This window comes from Mirounga angustirostris, unplaced genomic scaffold (assembly GCF_029215605.1).
Source record: "Mirounga angustirostris isolate CCGP_5_RB_7025 unplaced genomic scaffold, mMirAng1.0.hap1 SCAF_16, whole genome shotgun sequence".
NCBI lineage: Eukaryota > Metazoa > Chordata > Mammalia > Carnivora > Phocidae > Mirounga > Mirounga angustirostris.
Window position 1 is genome coordinate 59642082 of NW_026991724.1, and position 27897 is coordinate 59669978.

The 27897-nt window shown below is 54.8% G+C and overlaps 2 protein-coding genes and 1 long non-coding RNA gene across 7 annotated transcripts; 1 reads left to right on the forward strand and 2 right to left on the reverse strand.

The window, feature by feature from the left end:
- The first annotated feature begins 859 nt into the window (after positions 1-859).
- LOC123856185 (zinc finger protein 135) lies at positions 860-10111 on the forward strand. 4 transcript variants are annotated; one of them, XM_045892398.2, is made up of 4 exons: positions 865-991; positions 2315-2435; positions 4860-4986; positions 7874-10111. In XM_045892398.2, the coding sequence occupies exons 2-4, from the start codon at positions 2403-2405 to the stop codon at positions 9571-9573; spliced, it is 1860 nt and encodes a 619-aa protein (XP_045748354.1). In that variant the 5' UTR covers positions 865-991; positions 2315-2402; the 3' UTR covers positions 9574-10111. The 4 variants fall into 4 exon arrangements, with proteins under 4 accessions (XP_064436330.1, XP_045748354.1, XP_064436329.1 ...); XM_064580259.1 differs by lacking the exon at positions 865-991 and adding an exon at positions 3476-3737; XM_064580260.1 differs by lacking the exon at positions 2315-2435 and having other exon boundaries at positions 860-991.
- LOC135362776 (uncharacterized) lies at positions 9970-11932 on the reverse strand. Its single transcript, XR_010407973.1, has 2 exons — positions 11724-11932; positions 9970-11313 (listed from the first exon to the last, which is right to left on the reverse strand). It is a non-coding gene; the product is annotated as an uncharacterized LOC135362776 (long non-coding RNA).
- A 2488-nt stretch (positions 11933-14420) lies between these two features.
- Positions 14421-27787, reverse strand: ZSCAN18 (zinc finger and SCAN domain containing 18). Of its 2 annotated transcripts, none has more exons than XM_064580277.1 (7): positions 27376-27787; positions 21805-22326; positions 21094-21156; positions 19502-19593; positions 18184-18283; positions 17402-17494; positions 14421-16221 (listed from the first exon to the last, which is right to left on the reverse strand). In XM_064580277.1, exons 2-7 carry the CDS (start codon positions 22196-22198, stop codon positions 15467-15469), a joined length of 1497 nt encoding a protein of 498 aa, XP_064436347.1. In that variant the 5' UTR covers positions 22199-22326; positions 27376-27787; the 3' UTR covers positions 14421-15466. The 2 variants fall into 2 exon arrangements, with proteins under 2 accessions (XP_064436347.1, XP_064436348.1); XM_064580278.1 differs by having other exon boundaries at positions 27281-27430.
- Between the last annotated feature and the right edge of the window lie 110 nt (positions 27788-27897).

Sequence of the window (27897 nt, forward strand, 5' to 3'; positions counted from 1 at the left end):
CCTGGGCCCAGCGCCTGGCAAGCCTTGGTCAATGTTCAGCCCATGACGAGGGCAGTCACTGAGGACCCATCAGCTTTGAATGTTATGCTGCCGTTCGAATGCACACATCTGACGATGACGTAAACGTGTCTACCGCGGGCTGTGTCCTACAGCCACGTCCCAAATACTGCAGGGCAGGGTCGGCGTGGCAGAACGTAAACGGCTCTTGTATTTGGCATCTTCGTGAACGTATCTGTTTTAATTCTGTGTGTCGTTTTTGTGTCTTGCACTTTTCGCTGTTTTTTGGAAACACCAGTTTGTTCTACAACAATAAAGGTCACGGCACAGTTTCCAACATGAGAGCCGTTTGTCGTTGCTCCGGGAGGACTCACCTCACTCACTGGCCCTGCCCACGCGGCCTCGGCCCGGCTGCGACCTCCTCGCGGAGACTGCTGCTCGGGGTCTTCCCACGGCCTCGCTCAGCGTCCTCCCTGAGCCCCGACCACTCTGTCTGCACTAGTCCCCGGCCAGTTACCGCTGTAGGAGCGCGGGGGCGACGTCCGCGGGGCCCACGGCACAGCCCGCGGGCACTGGGCACTTGCGGCCACGCCGTAAGCACGGTCGTCGAAACTCGACCTCGATCCCCCACGACCGGACGGCTGGGGCGGAACCCACGGACCCCGCGCGCGGGCCTCTGGAAGTTGTAGTTCGGCGCCGCCTGCGCAGGCGCAGTCCCAGCCAAACGCGGGCGTGGCCTTCGTCCGGCCATCCGACAAGGGAATGCGGCGTGGAAGGGTTTTGGGGCGGAGAGGCGAGGCTAAGGCCGGCGGGGGTCCTCGAAGCCGACCCCGTACTCCGACCGCACGAGCCACTGCCCCGGGCGCGGGCGCGGCGAGCACGGAAACGACCGGAAGTGCGCGCGCCGCCCTCTGGGAGATGTAGTTGGGCGCCCGCCCGCGCAGGCCCAGACCCGGCTGGTGGCGGCCGCGGCCTTTGTCCTGCCGTCCGGCTGGTGAGTGACACTGGGGCGGTCGGAACGGGGGAGGCCGAGACGGGCGGGCATCCGGGGTCTTCCCGCGTGCGTCTGTAGAGTCCCTGTTCCTGCTTTGGGCCCGGGGCCGGTTGCTTCGGGGGCGGGGGGGGCGGGGCCTAGTGGGCGGGGCCCGGATTGGGGGTGGGGGTGTCTCCGGGTTCGAGAGGAGGAGTTGGGGCCAGGTGGGGCCCTGGCTTTGGCAAAAGGGGTGGGAGCCTCCGGCTTCCGGGTCCCAGAGATACTAGCTGGTCCGACCCTCCAGAGGCTGGAGCCAGCCTGACCTGCATCCTTCCCCTGCTTTGCTGGGACGTCCGGGGTTTGGAGGGTGGGGAGGGCCGAGGCCCCACTGCGAAGTCCTCTCTGGGGCTTCATCTTACCGAGCGGCTTCTCAGGATGATCGTGAGCGAGACCGAAAGCGCAACATTTCACTCCCAGCCGCCTAGGACCCAGAAAACAGCCTCATTATGTTAAAGTCATTGAGTACCATCCAGGCTCCTTCATTAATTCAGCAAGCCGTATTTAGATGTCCTGGGTGCCAGGCCCTATCCTAAACCAAGAGCCCCGAATATTGTCTCGGACCCCGGAGCCCCCAGGAGAGGCAGGGAGATGGTAAGAAACCTGTCGACACATCACTCAACAAGGTAACTCCCATCCTGGAAACTGCTGTGAAGACAACAGGACACAAGTGGGATGGGACAGAATTGGGTGCATAGGAAGCATCGTCAAGGGGAGGTACAGAGAGACAAGGGAAATGCATACTACCTTTGGCCTGAGTTTCATACGGGGCACTCAGCCAGGGACGAGGGCCCTGCCTGTTGTGGATGCTAAGCAGATGCTCGCTGAAGTCTTCCAGCACCGATGGCCTTCATGTGTGTACTGGTGCGTGCCAGGCTCCATATTCAGCCCTTGCCACACCCTAATTCCTATAATCTCTGTGCTGGGTCACCACTCTCATTTTATGGGAGGGGGAAACTGAGGCCAACAGTGCCTAAAGACTCCGTAACCGTCTGGCTTTCTGTCATAGTAACAAACAGTCATCACCCACCTAGGCAACTGGGGGTGTGCCCCTTGCCCGCCCGTGGCCCTCAGTTTTCCTATTTGTGAAATGGGCTGGGAAAATTCAAGGTAATCTGTCAACAATGCCTGGAGTAGTACTGGGCACACAGTAGGTGCTTGGAAAATGCCAAGCTGAGGTTTCACTGCTGTTGGGTTTGGCCTGGGTGCAGGGGTCCAGGCTCCAGCAGCTAGAACCCCTCCTACTTGCACATAGATTCCAGGGTGTGGGGTTTCTGGTCACCACAGGCACTCGCCCAGTCTCTTGCATCCCCGTGCCCCCAGAACTGCCCGCAGAGGAGCTGGCTGTTCCTGTAAGAGGCCAGAGGAGGAGGGAATGACTGCTGGGCTCCTCACTGCCGGGGCCCCGGTGAGTACACCACCGCCCTCCCACTCAGGCCTCCCGGGCCTCCTCAGGTCCCCACCAGACTCCTTCTGCTCTCAGGGCCTTTACCCTTACTCTGCCCCCTGCCAGGAATGTGCTTTGGCCAGCTCCATCTTCCTCCAGATCTCCCACCTCACCACCTCTGAGAGGCTCCTCCTGATTCCTTCACCTGCCCTATTCTACCCTGGCAGACAGCACTCAATCATTCCACTCATGTGTCTGGCACTTTCTCAACACAGGGTTCTGGTGTATACTCCCAGCTCACTCTCTCCATCCAGTCCCTTAGGCGACAGGGACTTAGCACCTGCCATTGACCAGGTGCCCTTCCAGGCACTGTTGTAGGAATTGCAGGTACAGGAACAGACAGGACGAGCAAAAAATCACCATCCCTCTGGGGCTTACAGTCCCTACGAGGAATGTCAATGTGCCAAGTGTTGTGCAGGGAAATGAGGCCCAGAAGAAGGTGGGCTTGGGCACCAGGCATTAGCCAGTATAGCCCAGAAGGCCTCCCTGAGGAAGTGGCCCCCAAACAGAGACCTGCAGGGGGGTAGGGAGTGAGATCAAGGCCCACAGGAATACTGTTCCAGGCCGGGGGAATACCATGAGCAAAGGCCTGGAGGTGGAACCCACTAGGCACTTTCCGTAAGGGGCAGGCACACACATGTACCAGGAAGACTGAGAACAAGGTCTCCTAGGCCAACTGCCGGGGGCCTAGGGCCTTGGAAGCAGTTCTGATCATCTTTGCCACGTGCAAAGGCCCAGAACACAGTAGGCACTCAGTGAATGGGTGGAAATGTGCCAAAGCCTGCACCTTATCCTGCCCCCACATCAGCCCCATGAGGTTGCAAGGAGGAAACTAAGACCTGGAGGCACGTCACAGCCCTGAGGCCACACAGCTGGGAGTGGCTGAGCCAGGACGCCTGGGCCCAGCTCAGACCACGTGCGCCCACCAACATCCCCAGCGCTCAGCACACATCCCACTGCCTTCGTGGCTATTCCAGCAGCGCCCCGCCTATTTTCTCTAGAGCACTGACCCCCCTGGGATGTCATTTTTCGTCAGCGCCCAGACCCTGCAACTAGCACACGAGCACCACGTGGCCAGGTGTGCGTCTCGTTTCGCTGGCATCTGCGGTGCCCAGAACCGTGACCTGCGCTCACTAGGACTCTGCAGATAACCACTAAGACCTATTGAGTCTGGAAGATAGAGCAGAAATGGGGAAGTTGGTGAAAGAAAATAAAACCTCCCCAAGCCCCCCAGCACACCTACCTGAATGGTGGCTCACACAGGTAAAGCACCCACTCTGCCAGGCCCGGGGCACACACATCATGTGAATTCCCTTACTCCTCCCAACAGGCTTCTCGGGGAGTTCTCACTAACTCACAGATGAGGGCAGGGAGGCACAGAGCACTTTAAAAGATGGACCTGGGGCTGGAGTTTGAAGCCCAATCATCTGGGTCCAGGGCCGAGTCTTGACAGTGCCACCCCCCAGATGCCTAGTTCATACCCTCTGCTGCCCCACATCTCCCCTTCTTTGGCGAGAGAAATGGTAGCAGAGGCAGATGCTGCCCATTGGGCCAGGATCCGGTATTTAGGCACTGTGTGTCCCTCACTGCCCCTCACTCGGGTCAGTGACACCCAGCGTCAAGGTGAGGGCCTGGACTTTGCCTCTGCTCCCCACATATCCGCCCCCCCCCCCCACCGCCATCTACAGCACTTCATTTGGTGAGATGAAACTGCCTTTGTGGAGGATGTCCGCCCCTGCCCCTCACGTGCCTTTAAGAAAATCGTAAATTCCCCACCCAGTCGCGGAAGAAACGGGCCTTGTGTGGGAATTTCAGAAAACACACACAAGTGGGGGGGTGACGGGATCACCCAGGAGCCACCATGAGCCTTTCTCCTTGGGGATCATGTTTTTACCCCAATATGTAAACGTCCAAAATCAAAGACTAGGAAACGGTTCCCAGAGGTCCCGTTACTGGCCCCCCCCCTTGGGTTCACCTGCTTGTTCCCACCACTCCACTCGCTCTTTTCTTTCGCCCCACATTGTATTCAGGAATCGTCATGCACGGCGCAGATTTACATGAGTCTGCGGCTTGGTGACTGCAGGTTATGGACACCAGGGAACGTTCTAGCTGATGGGTGGGAGGTTTTCTGTCCCCTTCCTCGGTCACTGCCATGATGGCATCTCAGGGGTGCTTGCACGACTTGGGTGTGTCCTCTTATATCCTAAGACCCCTTTCCTCCAGCAGAGCCCCCAGGCCCCCCAGGAAAACCTGGCCCAAATCCTCAGACCTGAGAAAACCCCTCCCTGCCTCAGCTTGGCTGTCACTGTCCACCAGCTGCTCCCTCTAGCAGCCATTGCCAGGCTTGGCCTAGGTGAGGACATTTGTATGTGACATTTGTTTCAGGAGCAAGTGACCTTTGAGGACGTGGTTGTGGACTTCACCCAGGAGGAGTGGGGGCAGCTGGAGCCTGCCCAGAGGACCCTGTACCATGATGTGATGCTGGAGACCTTCAGGCTCCTGGTCTCCGTGGGTAAGGCCACGCCTGAACCCCCGATGGTCTGCCCCCAGCACAGATTCTAATTCTCCTGGGTTAAAAGTAGGGGTAGGTCTAGGCCTTAAAAGCAAATACCTGGGATGAGTTTTGGGCCTTAGATTCCTGATGTTTGGTTGCAAGTTACAGATCCCACCTGAAAATGCCAGAAGCAGAAAATCATGGGGCAAGAGGGCCATAGTGGGTCCCATGACTGCAGAATCCCAGGGTAGACCTGAGTCTTCCTGGGGCCTGTCAGGAGTCCCCTCCCTTCATACCTCCTCCCTCTGGGTCCAGGGCCGAGTCTTGACAGCGCCTCCATTCACAGACGGGCCCCCTGGAGGTGAGGAGAGCTGCCACGGCACCTCTTCTGTGTCTGAGACCAGCCAAAAAGACAGGGTCTGTGTCCTGGGCCCCCATGGAAGGCCCGTGGGTTGTCTTGTGTGGCAGCCCAGTCCCCTCCATGCTGGTCATTGTTGCCAGCGGGCGGGGAGGCAGGAAAGCTTGGATTGGCCGGGGCGGGGTCACACATCCCCCCAGAGCCAGGGTTGGGGTCCCTCCAGGGCCTGACACCAGGGCCTCTTCCACAACTGTGGCCTCTGGGGCCTGCAGCCAAGTGGGTCCCGGAAGAAGGAAAGTGGAGTGGACAGAGGGGTGAGAAGGGTCCTGGAACACAAAGCGCACCTGTGGGTCTCCCTCGAGCAGGATGCTGGCTCCCCAAGCTGGACGTCATCTCCCTGCTGGAGCAGGAGGAGGAGCTGTGGGCGGTGGATGAGGGGGTTCCCTGGGGTGCGTGCTCAGGTGAGGGGAGAGCCCTGCAGGGCTGGGAGGAGCCCATTCACCCCTGGGGCACTCTCTCTCCATATCTCCTCTCGCATTCTTCTGAGCAAACTGACTACTCAGTCTTGCAGTAAACGTGCACCAAGCACCTGTTCTGCTGTGAGTGAGACCTTCAGTGAATTCACATTCTTGGTGAGGGAAGGGGCACGCAGTAAACAGGTAGAATGATAGCTGCACAAGATGCTCACGGCGTATGATGAATGCTGAGGAAGTAAACACGGGTCAAAGGCAGAGGCCAGGTTGTGCAGAGGACCTGAGCAGAGATGAGGCAAGCCTTTCCAGGGAGGGGACGTGTGAGCCGTGAGTCATGAGAACAGTGCCACCATGAAACAAGCTGGCAGAGCAGAATTCCAGGCAGAAGGAACAGTAAGTGCAAAGGCACTGGGGTTGGGCAGCAGCCTGCTCTTCCTGTGTAACAAACACTCCAGCCTCAGTGGTTTAAACCACAGAATCTTTTACAACTCACGTGTCTGTGGGTCGGTGGATCCAGTCTGGGCTTTTCCACCTGCCCCGTGGGGGCTGTGTTCTTCATACATCTTATCCAGCTCCTGAGACCAATACCAGCCTTGCAGGAGGTGGGGCTTCCCAGCACTTGTGTCGGGCCCTGACCCAGTTTCAGCAGCAGCCCATCACCAGGGCCCAGGAGAAACGGCCAGTGGGGGAGGGGGTCACGACGGAGTCTCTCCAGCTTCAGGAGTAGCCAGCCCTTACCTAGGATATTAGCTTCTTACGACTGTTGTAACAAAGTACCACAAGCTTAGCGGCTTAGAGCAACACGAATTATCTTCCCATTCGGGAGGCCACCGCACCACAGTGCAGGCAGCATTCCTTCTGCAGGGCCTGGCGAGAACCCATTTCCTTTCACTCTCCAGCTTGCAGAGGTGCCCGCGTTCCTTGACTCACAGCCTTGTCCATCTTCCAAGTGAGCGTGGCCCTGAGCTCTTCTCCCGTCACCCTGGCCCCGGCCCTCCTACATGTCTCTCTCTCTCAGATCAGAACTCTTGTGATTGCCTTGGGCCCACCAGGGGAATCCAGGGGAATCGCAGAGGATTAGCTAATGTCAGAGGACTAGCACCCTTCCTTCCTCACTGGTTCTGGGAATTAGAACATGGACGTGTTTGGGAGCCACTATTTTGCCAGCCACACCTGGCGTGACCTTTTTTTTTTTTTCCCTGAACACTTCATTAGAGCGTAACGTAAACGGGCAGGGTGCCCACCTCACACCTTTAGGCCAGTCCAGCGTTGGGGTGGAACGGCATGCACCGAGGCCATGGATGTGCAGGGCAGACTGGGTCCCAGGGCCAAAAGGCAGTCCTGCCAGGAAGGAGGAGGAGGGGATGCATTTGTTTGTTCGTGCAGCACGTCTGCTGGCCTCTGCTGTGGGCGGGGGTGCAGTGGTGACCAAGGGGGACAGAAGCCCTGCCCTCAGGGAGCTCCCAGTGGGTGAGACAGACCCGACAGACCAGATCCAAGTCCTCTTGTTCGCCTCGGGTCATTTATCCCTGCTTCTGGCGGTACACATCTCAGCTGTCTCCGGGCTGGGGGAGCTGGTGGTTTCTTTACACCTGGCCGACATGGAACAACAGCAGGAGACCACCAGGAAGAAACTGGACCTGAGCAGTGGGAGGGCTGGGCTGGCTGGTCCTTCACCTGTGAGAGGCGGCTCTTCTTCCATCACCACCTGGCACTTGGAGGCTGCTTTCGCCAGGCCTGGCCGCTGCTCTGCCCCTTCCAGCCTGGGGCATCTGTCGGCAACTTCCCCAGATGCTCGCTGTCCGCCCCGCGTCCTCTCCCTGCCCTCATTCTCTGTGCTCCCCTTGCAAGCTCCCTTCGCGTCCCTACGCCAGGTCCCCCACCCCTGACTATTCTCTGTGCTTTCCCTCCTGCTCCTGCTCCTTCTCTGATTTGCAAAGCTGTATTTTTAAGTGGTCAAAGCCACCTGTGCCTTCAGCCTTTCAAAACCACCCGTTTTAGTCTTTAGCCACCCACCCACCACAAACTCCTCCCCCCAAACTGAAATTAAGGAACATCTCCACTTTTGTTTCAGATTTGGAAACTCGACCCAAAACCAGACTGTCAGCTCCAAAGCAAGACGTCACGGAGAGAACAGCCAGCAGTGTCCTGGTGGGAAGGTTCCTGGGGGACAGCCTGTGGTACCTGGAGGGTGGCGACGCCGAGGGCCGCCGGGGACAGAGCCGTGCAGTGCGAGCAGCCCTCACGCCTGGGAAGACGCCCGCGCAGCAGCAGGGCAATGGGTTCGGGGAAAACCTGACTCTGAACCCCAGAGTCCCGCCTCAGCCACTGGCTCCTGAAAGACACGGCCTCCGCATGCCGGGGACGCGCGGGAAGAGGGGCAAGCCAGAACCAGAGTTCAGTGCCCAACGGAAAACGGACGCAAAGGAGAAGCCCTACAAATGCCAGGCCTGTGGAAAGGCCTTCGGTCACAGCTCAGCACTTGCCGAGCACCACCGCACGCACACGGGAGAGAGACCCTATGAGTGTCACGAATGCGGAAAAGGCTTCCGAAACAGCTCAGCACTTGCCAAACACCAGAGAATCCACACCGGTGAGAAACCGTACAAGTGCACTCAGTGTGGGAAAACCTTCAACCAGATTGCCCCACTGATCCAGCACCAGAGGACTCACACAGGGGAGAAGCCCTACGAGTGCGGGGAGTGCGGCAAGGCCTTCAGTTTCAGGTCCTCCTTCAGTCAGCACGAGCGGACTCACACGGGGGAGAAGCCCTACGAGTGCGGGGAGTGCGGCAAGGCCTTCCGGCAAAGCATCCACCTCACCCAGCACCTGCGAATCCACACGGGGGAGAAGCCCTACGAGTGCGGGGAGTGCGGCAAGGCCTTCAGCCACAGCTCGTCCCTGACCAAACACCAGCGCATCCACACGGGGGAGAAGCCCTACGAGTGCCGCGAGTGTGGGAAGGCCTTCACGCAGATCACACCGCTGATTCAGCACCAGAGGACCCACACGGGAGAGAAGCCGTACGCGTGCAATGAGTGTGGGAAGGCCTTCAGCCAGAGCACGCTCCTGACCGAGCATCGGAGGATCCACACGGGAGAGAAGCCCTATGGGTGCAACGAGTGTGGGAAGACCTTCAGCCACAGCTCATCGCTCAGCCAGCACGAGCGGACTCACACGGGGGAGAAGCCCTACGAATGTCAGGATTGCGGGAAGTCATTCAGGCAGAGCACGCACCTCACTCAGCACCAGAGGATCCACACGGGGGAGAAGCCCTACGAGTGCGGGGAGTGCGGCAAGGCCTTCAGCCACAGCTCGTCCCTGACCAAACACCAGCGCATCCACACGGGGGAGAAGCCCTATGAATGTAACGCGTGTGGCAGAGCCTTCAGCCAGCTCGCCCCCCTCATTCAGCACCAGAGGATCCACACGGGGGAGAAGCCCTATGAGTGTAACGCATGCGGCAGAGCCTTCAGCCAGAGCTCCCTTCTCATAGAACACCAGAGGATTCACACTAAGGAGAAGCCCTACGGGTGCAACGAGTGTGGAAAATCCTTCAGCCACAGCTCATCGCTCAGCCAGCACGAGCGGACTCACACGGGGGAGAAGCCCTACGAATGTCAGGATTGCGGGAAGTCATTCAGGCAGAGCACCCACCTCACTCAGCACCGGAGGATCCACACAGGAGAGAAGCCATATGCGTGCAGGGACTGTGGGAAAGCCTTCACACACAGCTCGTCCCTCACCAAGCACCAGAGAACTCACACCGGGTAGGCCCACGTCACACTCGCTGGGACGTGGGAAAGCCTCAAGTCATAGCTCATCCCTTACCAGACTTGACCCAGGCACTCTCAACAGAAACAACACAAGTGTATGCATATGCAAGCCTTGGCACACAGTACACGCCCCGGACACCCTCAGAGAGAAGTGATGGAAAGGACTGTGGGAGTTTGGAGCTCTAGGTCACCCATCCCCGGGTATCAGATCATCCAGACAGTAGTAGGGAGGTGTGGAGTTAGGTCACCCATCCCCGGATATCAGATCATCCAGACAGTAGTAGGGAGGTGTGGAGTTAGGTCACCCATCCCCGGATATCAGATCATCCAGACAGTAGTAGGGAGGTGTGGAGTTAGGTCACCCATCCCCGGATATCAGATCATCCAGACAATAGTAGGGAGGTGTGGAGTTAGGTCACCCATCCCCGGATATCAGATCATCCAGACAGTAGTAGGGAGGTGTGGAGTTAGTGTTGAGGACTTTCAGTCATGGGTGCCCACTAATGCTACATCATAGAACCTACAGAAAAGAGAAATGGGAAAAAAAAAAAAAAATGTAGCAGATCTGGAGATGGCTTCTGTCCAAGGATTCACGATATTCCAAACTAGAGATTTTCAAAGCAGATGCTCTTTATATACAAGAACCAGATACACTCAGAATTTATCATTATTGCACATTACATTCTTGGGAGGGGTGCTTATGAATGGTGCAAGGTGACTATAAATTTCTCTACAGGACTCACAGGCATTAGAAACACAGATGTTGCTGTTTCACAAAAAGGAAGATTTCCTTTGTTAAGCCACCATCTTGTGAACAACACCTCCACATTGGAATCTTATGTTTTGCAAGGTTTATCTCTTTTGAGAAATGTACAAGGTAATCCTCTCTTGATTGTTTCCATTGATTCTTCTTCCTGGTGTTTAGACAAGCTTTTGTTTTTGTATAATTTATCTTGAAGGTCCATAGTATTACATTAAATCCTGAATCCACTGACAGCAGTCTCTCTTACAACCACGACCCTTGAATGGTGACTTGCCATCCTCATTAGAACCCATATTTAAATTACATTGGCTGGATTTGGTCACCAACCATCAGGGTTATATCAGTTGGCCTGGTTTTCCAGTCACAGTGCTGGGATATAAGTTTCCAGTCAACTTGAAATTTCTCCCTTGGGGGAAGGACATTACAAATAGTCTTCCAACCGTCCCCAGTATGCTTGTGCAGTGCCTCCTCTCCCTTTTCTGGAATTAATCTCATACTCATTTATAAGCCACTTAAAACAGCCACCTCTGGTAGAAACAATGCAAGCCACATTGGTAAATTTAGCTATTGTCAGTTCCATTTAAAGCAAGAAGAAACAGGTGAAATTAATATCTGTCCCTATATATCCCATATGTTACCATTTCAACGTGTCACTCTAAAAAGCCACTGATACGGTATTTTGCTTGCTTTCTGTATAGTACATCTTTGAAATCCAGCATATATTTTATGTTTGCGGCACACCTCAGGTCGCTGTAGCCTCCTTCCCGGTGTTCATTTGCCAGAGGGAGCCAGCCAGTGGCTGGACTGGACTGGACTGGACGGCTCAATAGCCTCAGTCTTCTGCTCAGCTCTTTTGTCCTCCTCCCTTTCCCTGGGCTTCTCTCCTTGTGTTGCGTCTTGTCCTCAAGGAAACCAGATGTACTGAGAAGATGAGCTTCTTTAGGTAAATGGCATGACAGGCTCCTACCCCTGAAACTAGTGCAGAAAATAGGTCATGCCAGCCATGCACAGTTCAGACTCTCTAGGATGATACTTCTCATCCGAGAACACTGCATTTGGAAAACATGTTAGGGCTCCTCCATTCGAGATCAGTTGAGTAAAAATGGAACCCAACCACACTCTTGCAGTCCTTTGAAAATGCCAGATCACTGAGAAACCCAGTCACACAAGCTCCTATCGTCCTACCCCCACAATGACACACACAGGAATACAGCCCGGAGTTGGGGACCATGAGGAGGTGCCCACAGTATCAGATCTCCCCTCCCTTGGAGACGAGCATTCCCTCCCTAGCAGGGCCGCACCAGTGGAGGGAAGCTGAAGTTAAACCCACAGTGTCAGAAAAATGGCAGGGGCAAGCACATTCCTTACCAGAGGGCCTCACTTACTTGGGGAGAGTTGCTGGTATGTCTCAATTATTGACACAAAAGTTGAAGACCAACAAGGAAAAATGAAGGGTGTGAACAGAGATTCAGAAGAGGCCATGCAGTTTCCGCCTTGCTCACTGGGAACGCTTGTGCTTGGAACCCTGAGACACCACGTAAGAAGTCCAACTGCCACCAGGCCTCCGTGCGGTTTCCTCGATACTTTTAATATCCCACCTAGGGCCAGAAAGGATTTCAGCATCTCATTTTATGTAGCTTTTCTCTTGGCTTTAATTTTTTACGAAAAATCATCATGCCTAAAACTTAAGACTCAAGATATACAAACGTCATAGTGGTTCTTGGTGTGATTGGGCTGTTTGCTTTCCAAAGCAGTCACACTGGTTGACAATGATTTACAAAGCTCTCAACCCAGATCATGAGAAGGCCTCATTAGTCGGCTCAGGCTCCCACAACCGAGTACCACAGGGTGGGGGCTTAAACCACAGAAATTAATTTTCTAACAGTTCTGGAGTTGTCCTTCGCTGGAAGCCCAAGACCAAGGTGCTGTCAGGGTTGGTTTCTAATGAGACCGCTCTTCCCAGTTTGTAGATAGCCACCTTCTCACTGTGTCTTTGCATGGCCTTTCTTCCACGCACACATGATCAAAGAGCAATCTGCTCTTCCTCTTCTTATAAGGCTATCAGTGCTATGGGATTAGGGCCCTACCCCTATCACCTCCCTGTAGGCCCTGTCTCCAAATACAGTCACATGAGGGGGTCAGGGCTTCAGTGTATAAATTTGGGGTGGGGAGCAATTCAGTCTATAACAGAGGGTATTTAAGCATCTTCTTCGCATTGAAATTTATTCCCATCTTGCCAGTTTTCCATTTGTGGGATTTGCCCTTCCCTGCCCACTCTGAACAGTCATCCTCGGACACCCTGTGGAAACTAGCCAGGAACTCCATTCCATTCTTCGTGCCAGTGCATCTGGGGCTCTCTCTTGCCCTCCAGATATCATTTCCTTTTTGAGTCGTGGCTCAGAGCTCCATGATCTGTACACTTTCCAGCCCTCCCAACTCCATTGGAGACACCAGGGCCACCTTCTTGTGCTTTCCATCTGCTACATCTTTTTATTTTTATTTTTTAAAGATTTTATTTGACAGAGAGACAATGAGAGAGGGAACACAAGCAGGGGGAGTGGGAGAGGGAGAGGCAGGCTTCCCACTGAGCAGGGAGCCCGATGCGGGGCTTGATTCCAGGACCCTGGGATCATGACCTGAGCCTAAGGCAGACGCTTAACGACTGAGCCACCCAGGCACCCCTGCTACATCTTTCTCAATGAGCCACATCCCTCCCCCTTTGGATGGGAGACCCTCCGCACAAACCCAATGCCCCTAATGCCTGAACTAACCCAGCTTCCTCTGAGATTAACAAGTGGGAATACCTGGCTAAATTTTTTTGTCTCTCTAGAATAAATCATTCATGTGCTCTACCATGCCTTGGTCAGGATGGTTGTGGCAGGGGAAGAGCAAACAAATCCTGACATCTTTTCAATGGGTTTGGTTTTTGTAGTGGTTTGAGAAAAGCAATTCTGAAATGATTTTGAGAGGTATTTTAGAATTTAGCATACTAGTAAATATGCTGATTTTAGAGTTCTCACTACTGACATAAAAAATATGGGGGAGTAGTAGAATGCAAATGGAGGTCTTGCTGTATATGTATGTGTATATGCATGCATATGAGCACACATGGGCCTTTTTGTGTGCACTTGTGTGTATATATACACATTTCCCAGCTCACCAGTAGCAATGAATACACCTGGCACTCAGGTCTCACAGCATCCCCACTAAAAGGAACAAGTTCTTTGGAACTGGAAAATAGCTGATTTCAAGGTAGAAACAATTTGGGCTTGGAATATCTTATACTAAAAAGAAAAGGATTGTTCAAAAAGTGGAGGCATGTCACAGGGATGCAGGGATGTTCGCTGACCACATCTGGGACAACTTGAGTGCCAAAATAAGGATGGTGGTAAGTTATAAAACTTGAAAAACCACTGAAAACACAGGAATCCGTAAGTCTGTTCTAATTTTAAGGAGACATAAATGGAGAGAAGGGAGGTGCTGGCTTGCAGCAGAATGCCCAGGGCTGGGTGGTGAACCTGGAAGGAGAGCTGGTATTTGATAACCAACAACTCTGCAACCATCATGGCAAGAGCCATCAATGGAGGATAAACTGGGGCGGGGGGGGGGCGGATTTTGGTGAGCAGTATATCTGCATTATCTTAAAGTGCCTCCCCACAGATTGCTTATTAGCTAAGGGAGAAAAGTAACCATAAGGTGGAGAAATTGAACAGTACTTTGAGCAAAGGAATCATCACCAACAGTAGTAACGTGAACCTCAGGCACTCCCAGGTGTGTGTGTTGGGGGGGGCATGAATCACAGGCAAGCAGGGGAAAATGTTCATATAGGTGGGGTTGATTTTTCTGTAAGTTTGAAATTATTTCTAAATAAAAATTTAAAAATATAAATTGAAAAAATATAAAGTGATGTGTGTGGTCTCCCAGCTGAGCAAGTGTGGCTTTCCCCATGTGCTCCTGCAGTCCAGTGGAGAACAGAGCCACAACAGGGACAGAGCCTGGATCCCCAAATCACTACACGGAGCAGAGCTCCCCTCCCATCCACACACAAGCAACAGCAACAAACACCAAGACTGTCATGTGAGTGCGAGAAATAAATCTTTTATTATGTTAAGCATATGTGATTTAGGCATCGTTACAACAGACTGCCTGCTCAAACACCATGACGGAAAGAGGCACCAGTTTATCTACAAGAAGCAGTTAAAGTTTATGCTCAGGCAACAGAAACAATGCTGTAATCTGAGATCAAATGCAAAAATCAAAAGATCACCTACGTAGCCCAAGGAGTTAAGTTCCGCTTGCCCAGGCAGACACATCTCATCAACCTTCACTGGTGTTTTCAACCTGCTCTGATCATGACCCTCCACCCTCAGAGTAAGAAATACACCTTATATTGCAACCAGGTCTCATAGTTAGATATATGGCTGAAAAGTTTCACAAAACATCTGCCTTTACTACATGATGAATTTTCACCTATTTAATTCTAATTTCATGGTGGTGTAATGCTGGTGGCCACCCACTGATTTGATTTCACAATTCACTAATGGGCTGAGACGCACGGTTTGAAAACACCGTGTTACTAGGCTCCAAGCATTTCTGTGACCTTTGTTAAGCCACTCCACACACGTGGACAACGTGCGAGAACTGGGAAACAGTCTGCTAGTGAGGATGCAGAAGTGAACCTGACATCAGGTGTTTACGAGAGGACCCAACAGCTTGAGCAGAAGCCCTGGGGAGCTTGAACAGGAGGAACAGGGACAAGGCTGACTTCAGCAAGAGCTAGCCGATCACACACTTTAAGGCAACTTGACACTCTGCACGATGACAACGTTCCAATGCGCGGGTGGTGCCAAACTGGCTACGGAAGAGAAGGGAATCTTCTTTCACAGCTCACAGCTCGTGCTTGCGTGTGGGCATCTGCTGGGTGTGTTTACAAGGAGGCAAGGGCTTCCCGAGGGCCCTTCCTGGGTTCTAAGTGCTTTAGCCACACAAGCTCATTTAGAAAACAGACAAGACTCACATCCACATAGACAATGCAAGAAGCCACGCAGGGTTTCGAAGGAGCCGGATACATTTCTCGGGAATCCCGGGCAGGTGAAGTTGTCCTCTAGGGACACTTCGAGCAAGTGGCTCATCTCTGCGCCTCGGAGTGCACAGGGAAACCATCACCCGCCACACACCCCAGGCGCCCACTGAGCCTCCCACTGGCATGGGCTCCACACACAGCAGGGTGGGGTCCCGGGGCCCTGCCCAACGCGTAGATTTTCTCCTTCTCGTGGGTCTTCTGGTGCTCGGCCAGGGCTAGGCTGAAGTGGAAGGTCTTCCAGCAGCCCTGGCACGCATACACCTTCCTGCCACTGTGGCTTCTGAGATGATCAATGAAATGAGAGATCCACGCAAAGGTTTCCCCACACTCGCTGCACGCGTAGGGCTTCCCTCGGGACAGCCCAGGCTCATCGGCAGCAGGGCAGCCTGCCGCGGAGCCATCCTGGTCCTGCCTGGCCAGGGACCCTGCGCTGTGGCCAGCTGCATCAGGCTCCCTCACGTGGCAGGCCCGGTGGCTGCTCACACTGGAGACACGCTCGGGGCCCTGCCCACCCACATCCTTTGGGCGGGGCCTCTTTCTTCCAAGGCCTTGGTGTGGGGTGGCTGGTCTTACAGGCACAGTAAGGCTCTCCCCAGCGGTGCCCCTGTCCTGGGCTGGCTCCCGGATGACGGACCGCCTGACAGGGCCTGGTTCCCCCTCCTGAGGCTCCAGAGCCTTCTGCAGCTGCTCTTCCTCTTCTGGGGCAGCACCCGTTAGGGGGCAAACGAGAATTTCCCTCGTGATCCTCTCCATCAGCGTCTCACACATGTTCTCTTTACCTTCCTGCCACCTCCTGCCGCCTGGAACAAGGTCATGATGTGAGCAGCCCCAACTCCCAGCACTCAGAAGGAACCTGCCACGTGGGCAGGAAAACTAACAAAAGGCCAGCAAGTGTGAGACAGGGCAGGATGGAAAGCCAGAGCAAGGGGGAAGCGGATGAGGACATGAGGAGCGCTTGGCATGCACACAACCGGTCAATTCCCTCCACAAACCCAGGGGCAACGAATTCAAACAAGATCCCTCGGAAGACTGCCACGCGTCCCCCATCTGTTTTCCCTCCTCTGGCCTCCCTGAGCTCACGACTGCCTGCCTGAAGACAGTCACTCCCAGCATATCTCGCACCTGAAGTGGCCATGTGACCGAGCTCTGGCCAATGGGATGTATGTACAAGTGTAAGGGGCGGGGGACGGGGGTCTCCTCTCTCCTGCAGCTGTCGATGTGAGCTGAGCAGCCACTGGCAAGGGAGCCATGAGCTGGGGGGAGCCCACATCCTCACCAGGAAGGGCCACGTGAGCCCTTGTGCGGTAAACTAACGTGTTACGGTGGGGGGCCCCAGTGAAGCATGCCTCCTGGGACTCAGGCCCTTGGGAAGTGCCCCCCACCACACACACGCACACATACAACCCGGGTACCATGCACACTGGCTTTACCACGCGACCTACCGTGGTCTACGGGACATTAAGCATGCATGACGCAGGCAAAGGCTCACAAGGCACCCACATGATGGTGCTTACCCTCCCGGAATGCTCCCTCTATGAACCCCGCTGCCACACTTGAAGAAGCGCAAGCTAGCCTCTTGGGAGAGGCAACATGGAGAGCCCAGGCTGATGGCTGCAGCTGAGCTCCCCATCAAGAGCCAGCACTAACTGCCACTGGTTGAGTCCGACCACCCAGGACATCCCAGCCTAGTCAAGCCTCTGGGTGGTACACGGCCCAGCAGCCACCAAAGGGAGAACAGAGGCCCAGCCAATCCCAGTCAATCCACAGGATCGTAACAGTCAACACTGCTGTTACTCAAGTGACTTCCCTACCTTCCGCTCTGACATTTGGGGTGGGGGCGGCAAAAGCAGGGGACACAGGGTGGGAGAATAGTGAGGTCAAAGTTGAGGTCTTTGCCAAGACCGGCAGAGCTGTGAGGAGCTTCCATCTGCCTCTGAAAGAAAGACGCGCCCTCCACCTTGGCCTGACCACAGCTCTCACCTGAGAAGCTGCCTTCTGGTGGTTCTGCTTCAACCAACCGAAGCTCCTCTGTCTCCAGCCTGCAGGCATCATCAGGCTGGGCAAGCTGAAACCCTGAGTGGGGTCAAAAAAACAAAAACAAAGAGACACTGAAACCAGACTAGAAACAGCAAATGCACCTCAAGTCTCACAGGCTGGCCAGGGTGGGACTATAGCCCCGAACCTTTCCTCTGCCCTGGGACACCCGCCAAAGCTGCACTGCTTGGAGTCCTGGAGAGCTGGGGGCTCACAGAACACTGGGGAAGGGGTGAAGAAGAGGGTCCACAGAAGAAGAGCTGGGAAGGCCAACGGAAGTGGGGAAATTCAAGGGAGAGCAGTCAGAAAAAGACCGTAAAACGACAAGCATAAACAGCTCAGAAGTCTGTGTGGGGTGGGGCCTGTGTTGTGGGCAAAGATGTCCCCACAAGAGGGAACACCCATGAAGGCCAAGAGGCTCCATAACTGCACCGAGGGGGATGGGAAAGTCAACACACTGGGGCCAGAAGGCCTTTCCACATTCAGAAGCTTCAGGTCCTAGAGCAGGGGCTGCAAACTTGAAAGGCTAAGGCTCTGGCAGGCCTCAAATGTGTAAATCGAGAAGGGCAGGGCCAAAGTGGGGACCCTGGCAAACTCGTTCACGGTCAAATACGTTTAAAACACCGTGGGGCCTTAACCAAAGCCCCATGTGGGAGTCGGAAACCCCTATGCCACCACTTTTGGAAGAGGTGGAGGGTACAGCATGAGGCTGTGGGGACAGGTCTCACCCCACAAGAGCAGTTTCCGGAAGGTCTTCAGGTTCTCCTCCGCCGGGTCCAGGTGGCCCCACTCCCCCAGGTACAGAGGCACCTCCGGAAATGTCAACTTCTGAAACGGCACCACCACCGCGGCTGAGGCTTCCCGTGCAGAGGAAGGCTGGACCGTTGGTCCCACGATCCCAGTGAGCACAATGGGGGTGGCACTATTCTGGGGGATCCCCCGGCCACCATGCAGGTCCTGGATCCCGGGTTAACGCAAGGGCAGGGTCTCTTGGCCTCAGAACTGTGGACTTTCTTTTTTTTATTTTTAAGATTTTGTTTATTTGATGAGACAGAGAGCAAGCGTGCGCACCAGCATGCACACAAGCAGGGGGAGCCGGAGAGAGAGATGCAGGCTCCCTGTGGAGCAGGGAGCCCGGATGCAGGACTCGATCCCAGGACCCTGGGATCATGACCGAGCCAAAGGCAGACACCCAACCGACTGAGCCACCCAGGCACCCCAGCACTATGGACTTTGTTTTGGCAGGGCCTGTCCCGGGCACTACAGGATGTCACCTGACCTCTTCCCTCTGGATGTCAGCAGCACCACCTCCCCAACAGAAGTACTGCCAACCAAAGCTGTCTCCAGGCATCACCCAAGGTCCCCCAGAGGGGCAAAACCACCCTGGCTGAGAACCACTGCTGTAGAAGACCCCAAAGTCTCCTATCTCCTCCATCCCTGCACACCACACAGGCCCCAGGCCAGCACCCAGGGGACGGGGTACCAGGACAGCCATGTCCACTGCCCTCAGGAAAAGCAGCCACCATGACAAAGGCCACGGGGTCCATAGGTCTGGAGGATGCGTGTCCTGGGCAGAGGAAAGGTCATGTCCAGGCCCAGAGTGCCGAAGGGCAAGGGGCATGGGAGTGGGGAGGGGAGCCGTGGCTAGCAACGATGGTGCACCCCGGGGGAGATGAACCGTGCCCTAGTCACCGCCAGAGGGACGAGGGCCAGGGAGCTGCCACATGTCGGGCTGGTGGGGAGCTGACAGAAAGGGAGCACCTGTCCAGTACTCCCAAGGGGGCAGTGGCAGCACTCGGGCCCCTCGCTCTGATCCCAGAGACCTCTCCTTGCCTCACCCCCACCCGCTCTCAGCCAGGCTCATCTCTTGGTTTCCTGGGGATGCAGCAGGCTGGGTGTCCAGCCCTGGAACCTCAGCCCACCCCAGCTCTTCCTGGGGCAGCTGGCGCATGTTAACGAGGGGGGGAGGGAGAGAACCTCACAAGCTAGGGTGACAGACCCTCCTCCCTGGGAACAGGCCTTATGGACAAGACAGAACCCACCCACCTTCGGCTCAACCTTTGCGGGCTTGGCCTCTTCAGTCTTCTCGTCGCCGATGTTCCCCTGTTCCAGAAGCACAGGGTCTGGAGTGGGACAGGCTGGGAGAAGGGGAGACAAAGCTGAGGAGACTGGTTTTACACAGCTGGGCAGCCCAAACCAATGAGGGAGACCCCACCGCCTCCCTTGTATGGGCCCCAGAAAGAGAGTGAAGAGTTCTCAGACTCCGAGAAAGGGAGGCCCATGTCACAGCATGTCCCAAGAGACCCCACAACTGTCCTCAACTGACAGAGCAGAGCAAACTACGAAGAAAGCAAAAAGAAGCCCAAGGTCAGTAGTGGCCCCAGAAATTCGAACTGAAGCCACAAAGCAGAGAACACTTTCATACCCATTAGCTTGGTGGAAATCTTTTTTTTTTTAAAGATTTTGTTTATTTATTTGAGAGAGAGAATGAGAGAGACAGAGCAGGAGAGGGGGGAGGGTCAGAGGGAGAAGCAGACTCCCTGCCGAGCAGGGAGTCCGACGTGGGACTCGATCCCGGGACTCCAGGATCACGACCTGAGCCGAAGGCAGCCGCCCAACCGACTGAGCCACCCAGGCGCCCCAACTTGGTGGAAATCTTAAACAGCAATGACATACGGTGCTGGTACGGATGTGGCGAAATGGACACCCTTGGACACAGGCACCGTATGTGCTACAAAACTTCCACAAAACCATGCAGACATGGTCCTTTGCCCAGTGATCCCGAGGAACCCGCCTACACAAACAAAACCTCCCACAGCAGGAACAAGCCTGAGGACATTTTACAGCACATGTGTAGGAAGAGGCAGAAACCTTCATGGCAGTGAATTCCAACTCCAGGGCAAGGAAGGGCAGATCCTGTGAAACGCCACGAAGGTCAGAAGGCTCTGGCACTGGGTATCTATCTGTCCACCGCGTGGAGGGGCCTGGCTGGGTGAGACGCTGCTCACGCAAACAGCATGAGCTCGGGCACAAATACGTCACCTCCAGCGAAAACAGCCGCAGACCCCGAGCAGGCTCCCGGGTGAGCCGTGTGTGCACGCGAGGGATGTGCAGAAACACGTGAAGGTACACATGCCAGGGGGCACCACTTGGTTTAGTTTTAGAGAGCAGCGGGGTAGAGAGAGAACTTTTTTCTTTATATCTCAACGGTTTTCACTGTTAATAGTAAAGCACGTATGATTTGTACAATCTTTGAAAATAAACTTAATTTTTTTTTTTTAAAGATTTTATTTATTTATTTGAGAGAGAGCACGAGAGGGGGGAGGGTCAGAGGGAGAAGCAGGCTCCCCACTGAGCAGGGAGCCCGATGCGGGACTCGATCCCGGGACTCCAGGATCATGATCTGAGCCGAAGGCAGTCGCTTAACCGACTGAGCCACCCAGGCGCCCGAAAATAAACTTAATTATAAATACTTGTCACATTCACCAGAGCCTACAGCAAGAAGTCAGCACAGACTTCGGAGGCCTCGCTTACCTGGCCTCCCTTGGCTCCCACGATAACCTGCACGGCGACTCCCTCCCACCCTCCCCCAACCAAACCTTGGCCCATACCCGCCCAAGGGCTAGCTGGTCACTCACAGGTGTCGGGGGATGCCTGGGTCTCGCTGGGTTCCAGGTCTTCACTGGCCCTCACGGGCCCACCTGGTAATAACAGACAACAAAGGCTCAGCATGCTTCCCACACTCCCCCTTCCTCAAAGCTGTGGACAGCCCCTTGGGAGACTCAACAGCATCCCTGCTTACACTCAAGAGGAGAGTGAGCCCAAAAGTGAGTGACGTGCTAACAATCACACAGCAAGCCTGCAGGGGGTGGGCATGGACCTAGGCTTCTGACCCTGAGCCCAAGGCTCCAGGCCCCTATCACCACCAGTCCCTCAGGTTCTGCCCTCACATGTGGTAGAGGCTCTGCCCACCCAGCCCCAGTGCTCCTCTTCTTACCATACTGAGGGAGCAGAAACAAATGCCCAGAACATTTACTCAGTTTTTAAGGGGCTGGTTCCCTTCTGCTTCTTTGCACCTGGAAGGCAGACGTGAGGGCAGGAACCCAAGCAGACTTCCTGGCCCATGAGGCAACGCTGAGGATGATGCCACGGGGCAGGGTGGTGAGGCCGTATTCCCCACCAGCTCAGGGCTGCTCACCTCCGTGCCTCTTATACACAGTGGAGCTCAACTCTCAGGTGAGCCACCGACTGGTCTGGGCTCTACGCTGTCAATTTTACTCCTTCCGGGGCTGACCACCCCACTTCCCCTTTCTTCTCTGGTCTGCTCTCCTCTGGGGTGCTTGCCTCACCTGGCTCTCCTAGGGCCTTGGTAAGGTCCTTCACCAGCGAGGCTGCCTTCGTGCAGCTCTCAGGATGCCGTGCCACCACCCAGGGCCGTACTTTGTCAGGCAGGGCGCTCAGGAACTGCTCCAGCACCAGCAGCTCCAGCATCTGCTCCTTGGAGTGCGCCTCGGGCCGCAGCCACTGGCGGCACAGGGCATACAGCTGGGCCAGGGCCTGGTGGGGCCCGGCTGCTTCCTGGTAGATGAAGTTCCGGAAATGCTGGCGGGAGAACTCAAGGTCCTTCCCGAGGACAGTCTTGGGGTCCTCCTCCTGGTCCTCAGCTGCTGACCCTAGCATAGGCAGTTCTGGGGGAGTCAGGGAGCTCCTGGGGGTGGCAAATGCCTTCTCCAAAGGCAACATCTTCCCAAACCTGCACTGGGAAATGTGACTAGCCAAGGACAGGGCACGTGCTGTGGAGGGTGAATTCACGTAACTGCAGCTGCAAGGGAGAGAGCGGGATGCTCTGGGATCTCAGCCAGAATCCAGACCTGCACGGGACAGACAGAGATGCCTACACAGTGAGAAGCGAGCCATGGGAATCCATACCAAAGGAGAACAAGCAGGGTCCCCTGAGCTCACCAGTCCCACCCACTACACCCAGAGTCCATGCAGAATTATTTCCAAGCAATCTGCTTAAGTAACAGCAGAGTTTTACACTTGTATAGAAAAAACTAACATAAAAAGTGGGAGGTGGAAACTCATTCTGTAAGACTGGTATTACCAGGAATTAAAAAAAAAGCAGTCACAGCTAGAAGAAAAATTATAGGATCTCACTTTCAAAAATGTAAAAATCATAAAACATTACAAAACTCATTCCAACAATGTATACTCAAAGCATGTGCTATCATGCCAAATTTGGGTGTATCCCAGACTTCCTTTCACCTTTGGAAGGGCTAGGTATCATGACTGTTCCTCCTATTAAGACAACTAAAAATCTGAAACACAGTTGACCCTTGAATACTGGTTTGAACCGCATGGGTCCACTTAAGGCGGATTTTTTTGATAAATACAATACTGTAAATCATTCTTCTTTACAAGTGTAACATTTTTTTCTCTTATTGTAAGAATACAGTATTTAAAACGTGTTCTATACAAAATGTGTTAACCAACTGATTATCAGTAAGGCTTCCTGTCAACAGAAGACTACTGGTAGTTAAGTGTTTGGAAAGTCAAAAGTTATATGCAGATTTCTGACAATGCCCTAACCTTCAACTTGTTCAAGGGTCAACTATAGATCAGTGAATAACCAGTATCTATTTCTGGAAATGGCACAGGACTGCAGACCTGGCCTGACCCACCCACAGAACCAGGTGGGAGGTATAAGAACTTGGCCAGGAGTAGAGTACAATGGTGGGGGGAGAGGAGAGACCGTGGTGTTTAGGTCCTGGGAGTTCACGTCCTGGTCGGCCCTCTCCCCACCCCCAGCTGATCCTGATGATCCTGAGAGAAGCTAGATTTGGGATGTTTAGGTGAAATCTCTTGATTTTAACTGTTGGCAAACACTGAGCAAGGAGAACGACAGAACCCAGCAGGCCACAGCTGGCCAGACCTCCAGCTGTTGGCTTCAGGCTCCCGATGCTTTCACTGGCTGTTGAGCACACAGGGCCGTGAACTCCAGCTCCTCCCAGAACCTGCTAGGTCTGCACTTCTCCCTGTGTAACCGGAAGATCCACAGACCCCACTGGGAGGGAGACATCCCAGAGAAAAGTTGCACCCAAACCCAGTGGGAATGCTCTCCTTGTCTGAATCACAGAAACCAACGTTTTCTTCCAAACACATCTGAGGAATTCAAGAAAATGTGTGTGATCACAGCTGTGGTGAGGATGTTTTCTCAGCAATCCCACTTGCACAGAGAAAACTGCAATGCGGGACCAGGCATCCATGACGTCCTCTAGGGAAAGTGAAGATCTGCTCTGACATTTCACCAGAGCATGGGGCCCAAGGATGTCAGAGCTGTGGGGGTGTCTCATTCCATTTATACGGAGTGTCCACAAGAGACAGAAAGTATACTGCTCAGGGGCTGCCAGGAGCAGAGAGGGTCAGAGTCAGAGTGACTGCTAATGGGCCCAGCATTTCTTCCTGGAGTGATAAACTGTTCTAAAATCAACTGTGGTGTTGGTTGTACGACTCTGTGAATATGTGCAAAATCAGTGAGTTGCACACGTTAAGCAGATGAACTCTTTTGGTATGTCAAGTGCACCTCAATAAAGCTGTTAAAGACAGAGAGAGAGGGAAAAAAAAGGTTGGCAGAGGCCCCAGGGCCCACTGCTCCCCTCTCTCTGAGGCTAGACTAGGGGTCAGAAGACATGCCACGCAGAGTTCTGTTTCAGCCAAGGAAGAGACAGCCATGCCGTGCCATCATTACCCCCCCATCTTCCCCCTCCATTTCCCTTGCACACCCCTACCTCACCCCACCCTGCTTCCTACAGCTCTCTTTTCTCATCCCACGCAGGTCTGGGCTCTGAAGGAGACCTTCCCTCCATCCACACCTCCTCACTCCCTTTTACCTGCCTATCACCTGCCTCCCCTGCTAGAATGTAAACCCCAGGAGAGCAGAGATTACTCACAGGGAAGTCTCTGGGCAGAGCCAACTTCAGTATTTGTTGACTACATAAATTACTGTTTTTCAACTTACTTTAGAGAGAGAACGAACACAAGAGGGTGGAGGGGCAGAGGGAGAGACAATCTCAAGCACACTCCCCCTGAGCACAGAGCCCCACACGGGGCTCCATCCCAGGACCCTAAGATCACAACCTGACCCAAAATCAAGAGTTGGATGCTCAACCGAGTCACCCAGGCACCCATGCATAAATTATTTTTAAATGGTTCCAGTTCTCCACTGAGAGGCATGCTGGCTATTCCTAATTTTTGTTGGCCATTACCCTCATATCCATGTATTGGGATCAGGCTGGGGATGTATTTGGAAGGTAAAAGTAAAGTGGGATACCTGGACCACTGGGCATGTGCTGTGACCCACAGCAGCCCACAGGAGGCAACCGAGCCCCTGCCACCCACTATAGCGGTGCTCACCAGGGGGCTCCTTCCTCACACCTCTGCACCGGGGACCCTCAGACCACAAAAATCTGCTCCTTGCGCTCTGTCAGTCAGCTGCTTGTTTTTCGATGGCATTTTTCTTCTATCTCTCTTTCTATTAAGTAATTAAAGGGGTCTCTCTCTGCCTTGGTCCTGCCAGTGTCCCAGTCCATGGCTGTCTTTTCAGTTTATGCTCTTTTAGCTATAAGGTTCTAGTGTTTATTGCCAAATTTGCTTTTTTTTCCCAAATAAATTTGAGTTCCAAAACTTGTTCATAAAGAGCTTCCTTCCCTACCACAGGATTAGAAATGCACTCTTGCATTTACTCTGCTAGGGCCACGAGTGGCAAATGCAGGACAGTCTCAGTTGTGACTACTCAACTTTGCCTTGTGGCTAAAGCAGCCAGAGGACCTGCATGCCCTGGGCCTGGCTGTCCCCGTTACAAAACAGGCTGCTGGTTGGCTTTCCAGACTCTAGCTTTTTTAACCATGTTGCTGCCGTTAACTAATCTAGAGCCTCACCCGGCAAGAGAAGTATTGACAGCTCCAGCCAGCTGACAGCCGCATCTACCCCAACAGGCACAGGGCACGTGGAGCTCTAGGCGGCATACGGGCAGATGTGTGGTCACACAAAAAGTAACTTCCATTTTCTTAGGATACCACAGGCATGATCGTTCTGTGTGGAGCCCGTCTCCATGAAGTTACCTTGAACTCGCTAATATGCACGTGCACAGGTCTCATCTCCCTTCATCGGAGCCTCACAAACCTCATGCTGCTGCAAGGACGTTCTTGTTCGGCAAAGGGACCACCAGAACTCTTCCTGTCCCCAGCTTCCTTGAGTAAGGCCATTCCCCGCTGCCCAAATTCCTCTTGGCTCAGTCACCAGGAGCTACCCACCCCACCCCCATCACACACACATCTTGGGGCCACTGGGGATTTGCCTCAGATGGGGATGGAAATTTCCTGGAGCCCAGACTCCCCCTGGACCCCCACAGACAACTCCTGGGATGCAGAAGCAGCCATGAGGGGGCGGGGGGGCCCAGTGAGCTGAGAGGTCCCCAAACCCTGTGGGCCTCCTGCAGGCAAATCCCTCTCACACTGGGCTAAGCAGAGCTCAAGCTTGGCTCCTAACTCCTCAACTCTACCTCCAGGCCTGCCCCGCCCCACTTCCCCCTCTCCACATATGCCCATCTCATTCACAGGGTCTCTTGGCCTCAACCAATCATTACTTACGCATTGCAAAGGGGGAAAAAGTGCCTTTAGAATGAAAAAATGTGATCAAGCGATCATCCTTAACATCTCAGTCGTCTCCTATGGTCCCTGCCAAGAGTGCAAACTCTGGATCCACTCCCGAGGACAGACAGACCCAAGTTAAAAAAATGTCCTGCACAACTGGCCTGGGATTCCCAAAAGCCTCAAGGACAGAACTCCAAAGTCAAGAATTCACAGACCCAACGAACAATACATACATGGCCCTGGACCTGAAAAGGTACAGGACATTGTTGGGGTGTCGGGGGCAATGGGGGACCGAGCAAACCCTGGTACAGAGAGAGGATGGTGGGGCTGTCCAGCTTAGCCTCCACGGGGTCAACGAAGATACACAAAAGACAGGAGAAAGGGGTGGAGGAGGAGGGGAAAAGGGAGGAGGGGGAGAGGAGGGAGAAGGGGAGGAAGTGGGAAATGTACGAAACAAAATATCAAGAGGTGAATCTGACCAAAAGACATGCATTCTAAGACCTTTCCTTCTAAACATTTTTCTTTTTTTAAACAAAAGGTCTAAACAAGATCCTCAGTCGTCCCCACTCCCCCTTGCCCGCTCCTCCAGCAGCACCAAAGGGAGACCCATTCTTGCCCTTCTCTTGGGTTTCTCGGCCCACCAAAGGGACCCTAGCACAGAAACAAGACAATGCATCCCCGGGCGACTGGCAAGAGGCAGCAGGTCCGAGGGCGTCAGGGAGCCTGGCAGCAGAGACAACCCCTCAAGCCCAGGCCCCACCTCGGGTCCCAGCCCCGTGCGCCTCTGCACCGCCCCTGGCTCAGCTGAACGCACACTCGGGGGACCTCAGCTCCCTCCCTGCTCCCACCCGGGATGCACCGACTGCCGCTGCTCCCCCTAGGGCGATCCTCAGCCCTTGAGTCCCCTCTCACAATCCCCTCCCTCCCCCAGGCCGCAGGAGGGGGCCCCAACCCCTCCCCATCCGCACAGCGAGGAGGGGTAAGCCAGGTCCCCTCTAACTGCGGTCTCTCAGCCCGGCCCTGCCGCGCCCCGCACCCCGGGGGACCGCACCCCCACCTCACGCCCACTCCAGGGGCTCCCGGCCTCCTCCCGGCCCCTCCCCCTCCCGGCCCCACACCGCAGAATCCCCTCCTCCCCTCCCCCACCGGGGTCGCTCCCTGCCCCACAGGTCACCTCCGAATGCAGCTGCGCGGCGCACACTCGCGGGACCGCTACGATCCGCTCGGGAAAAGCACGTCGCAGCGCCCCCGGCCGCCGGCCAGACCTACCTCTTGCGTCGTGGTCCCAGGCCGGTTCCAGCCGCCAGGAGCTCGGCGCGATGGCGTCAGGTCAGACTGCGCGTGCGCGCTGGACCTTCGCCACGGCCTACGACTCCCAGAATGCAGCGGGCTGCTCCCCAGGGCGGGGGCGGGGCAAAAAAGTAACGGCTGAATGGGCAGCCAATCAGAGGCAGAGCTAGCCTCCCGTGCGCCTGCGTCATTCTCGATCCATGGCAACGCAGTAAAACTAGCGGAGGGGGAAAAAAATGTCGCCCTGAGAACCAGAGATACGGGGAGACTGAGGCACTGCGAGACAGAGAGAGACAAGAAGACGCCGAGACAGCGAGTGACAGAAACGCGAGAACCCAGAGCCGTGCACACCCAAAGATGGAGAGAGACAGGGACAAGGAGACCAAGAGGCTCGGGGTACCAGAGATGGCGGGATACTCAGAGGAGGGGAAGAGACTAGGGGAGGCCGACAGGCAGAAGCTCCGCGAAAGGAAGAAAGATCAAGAAGGGGAGGTCCGGAGA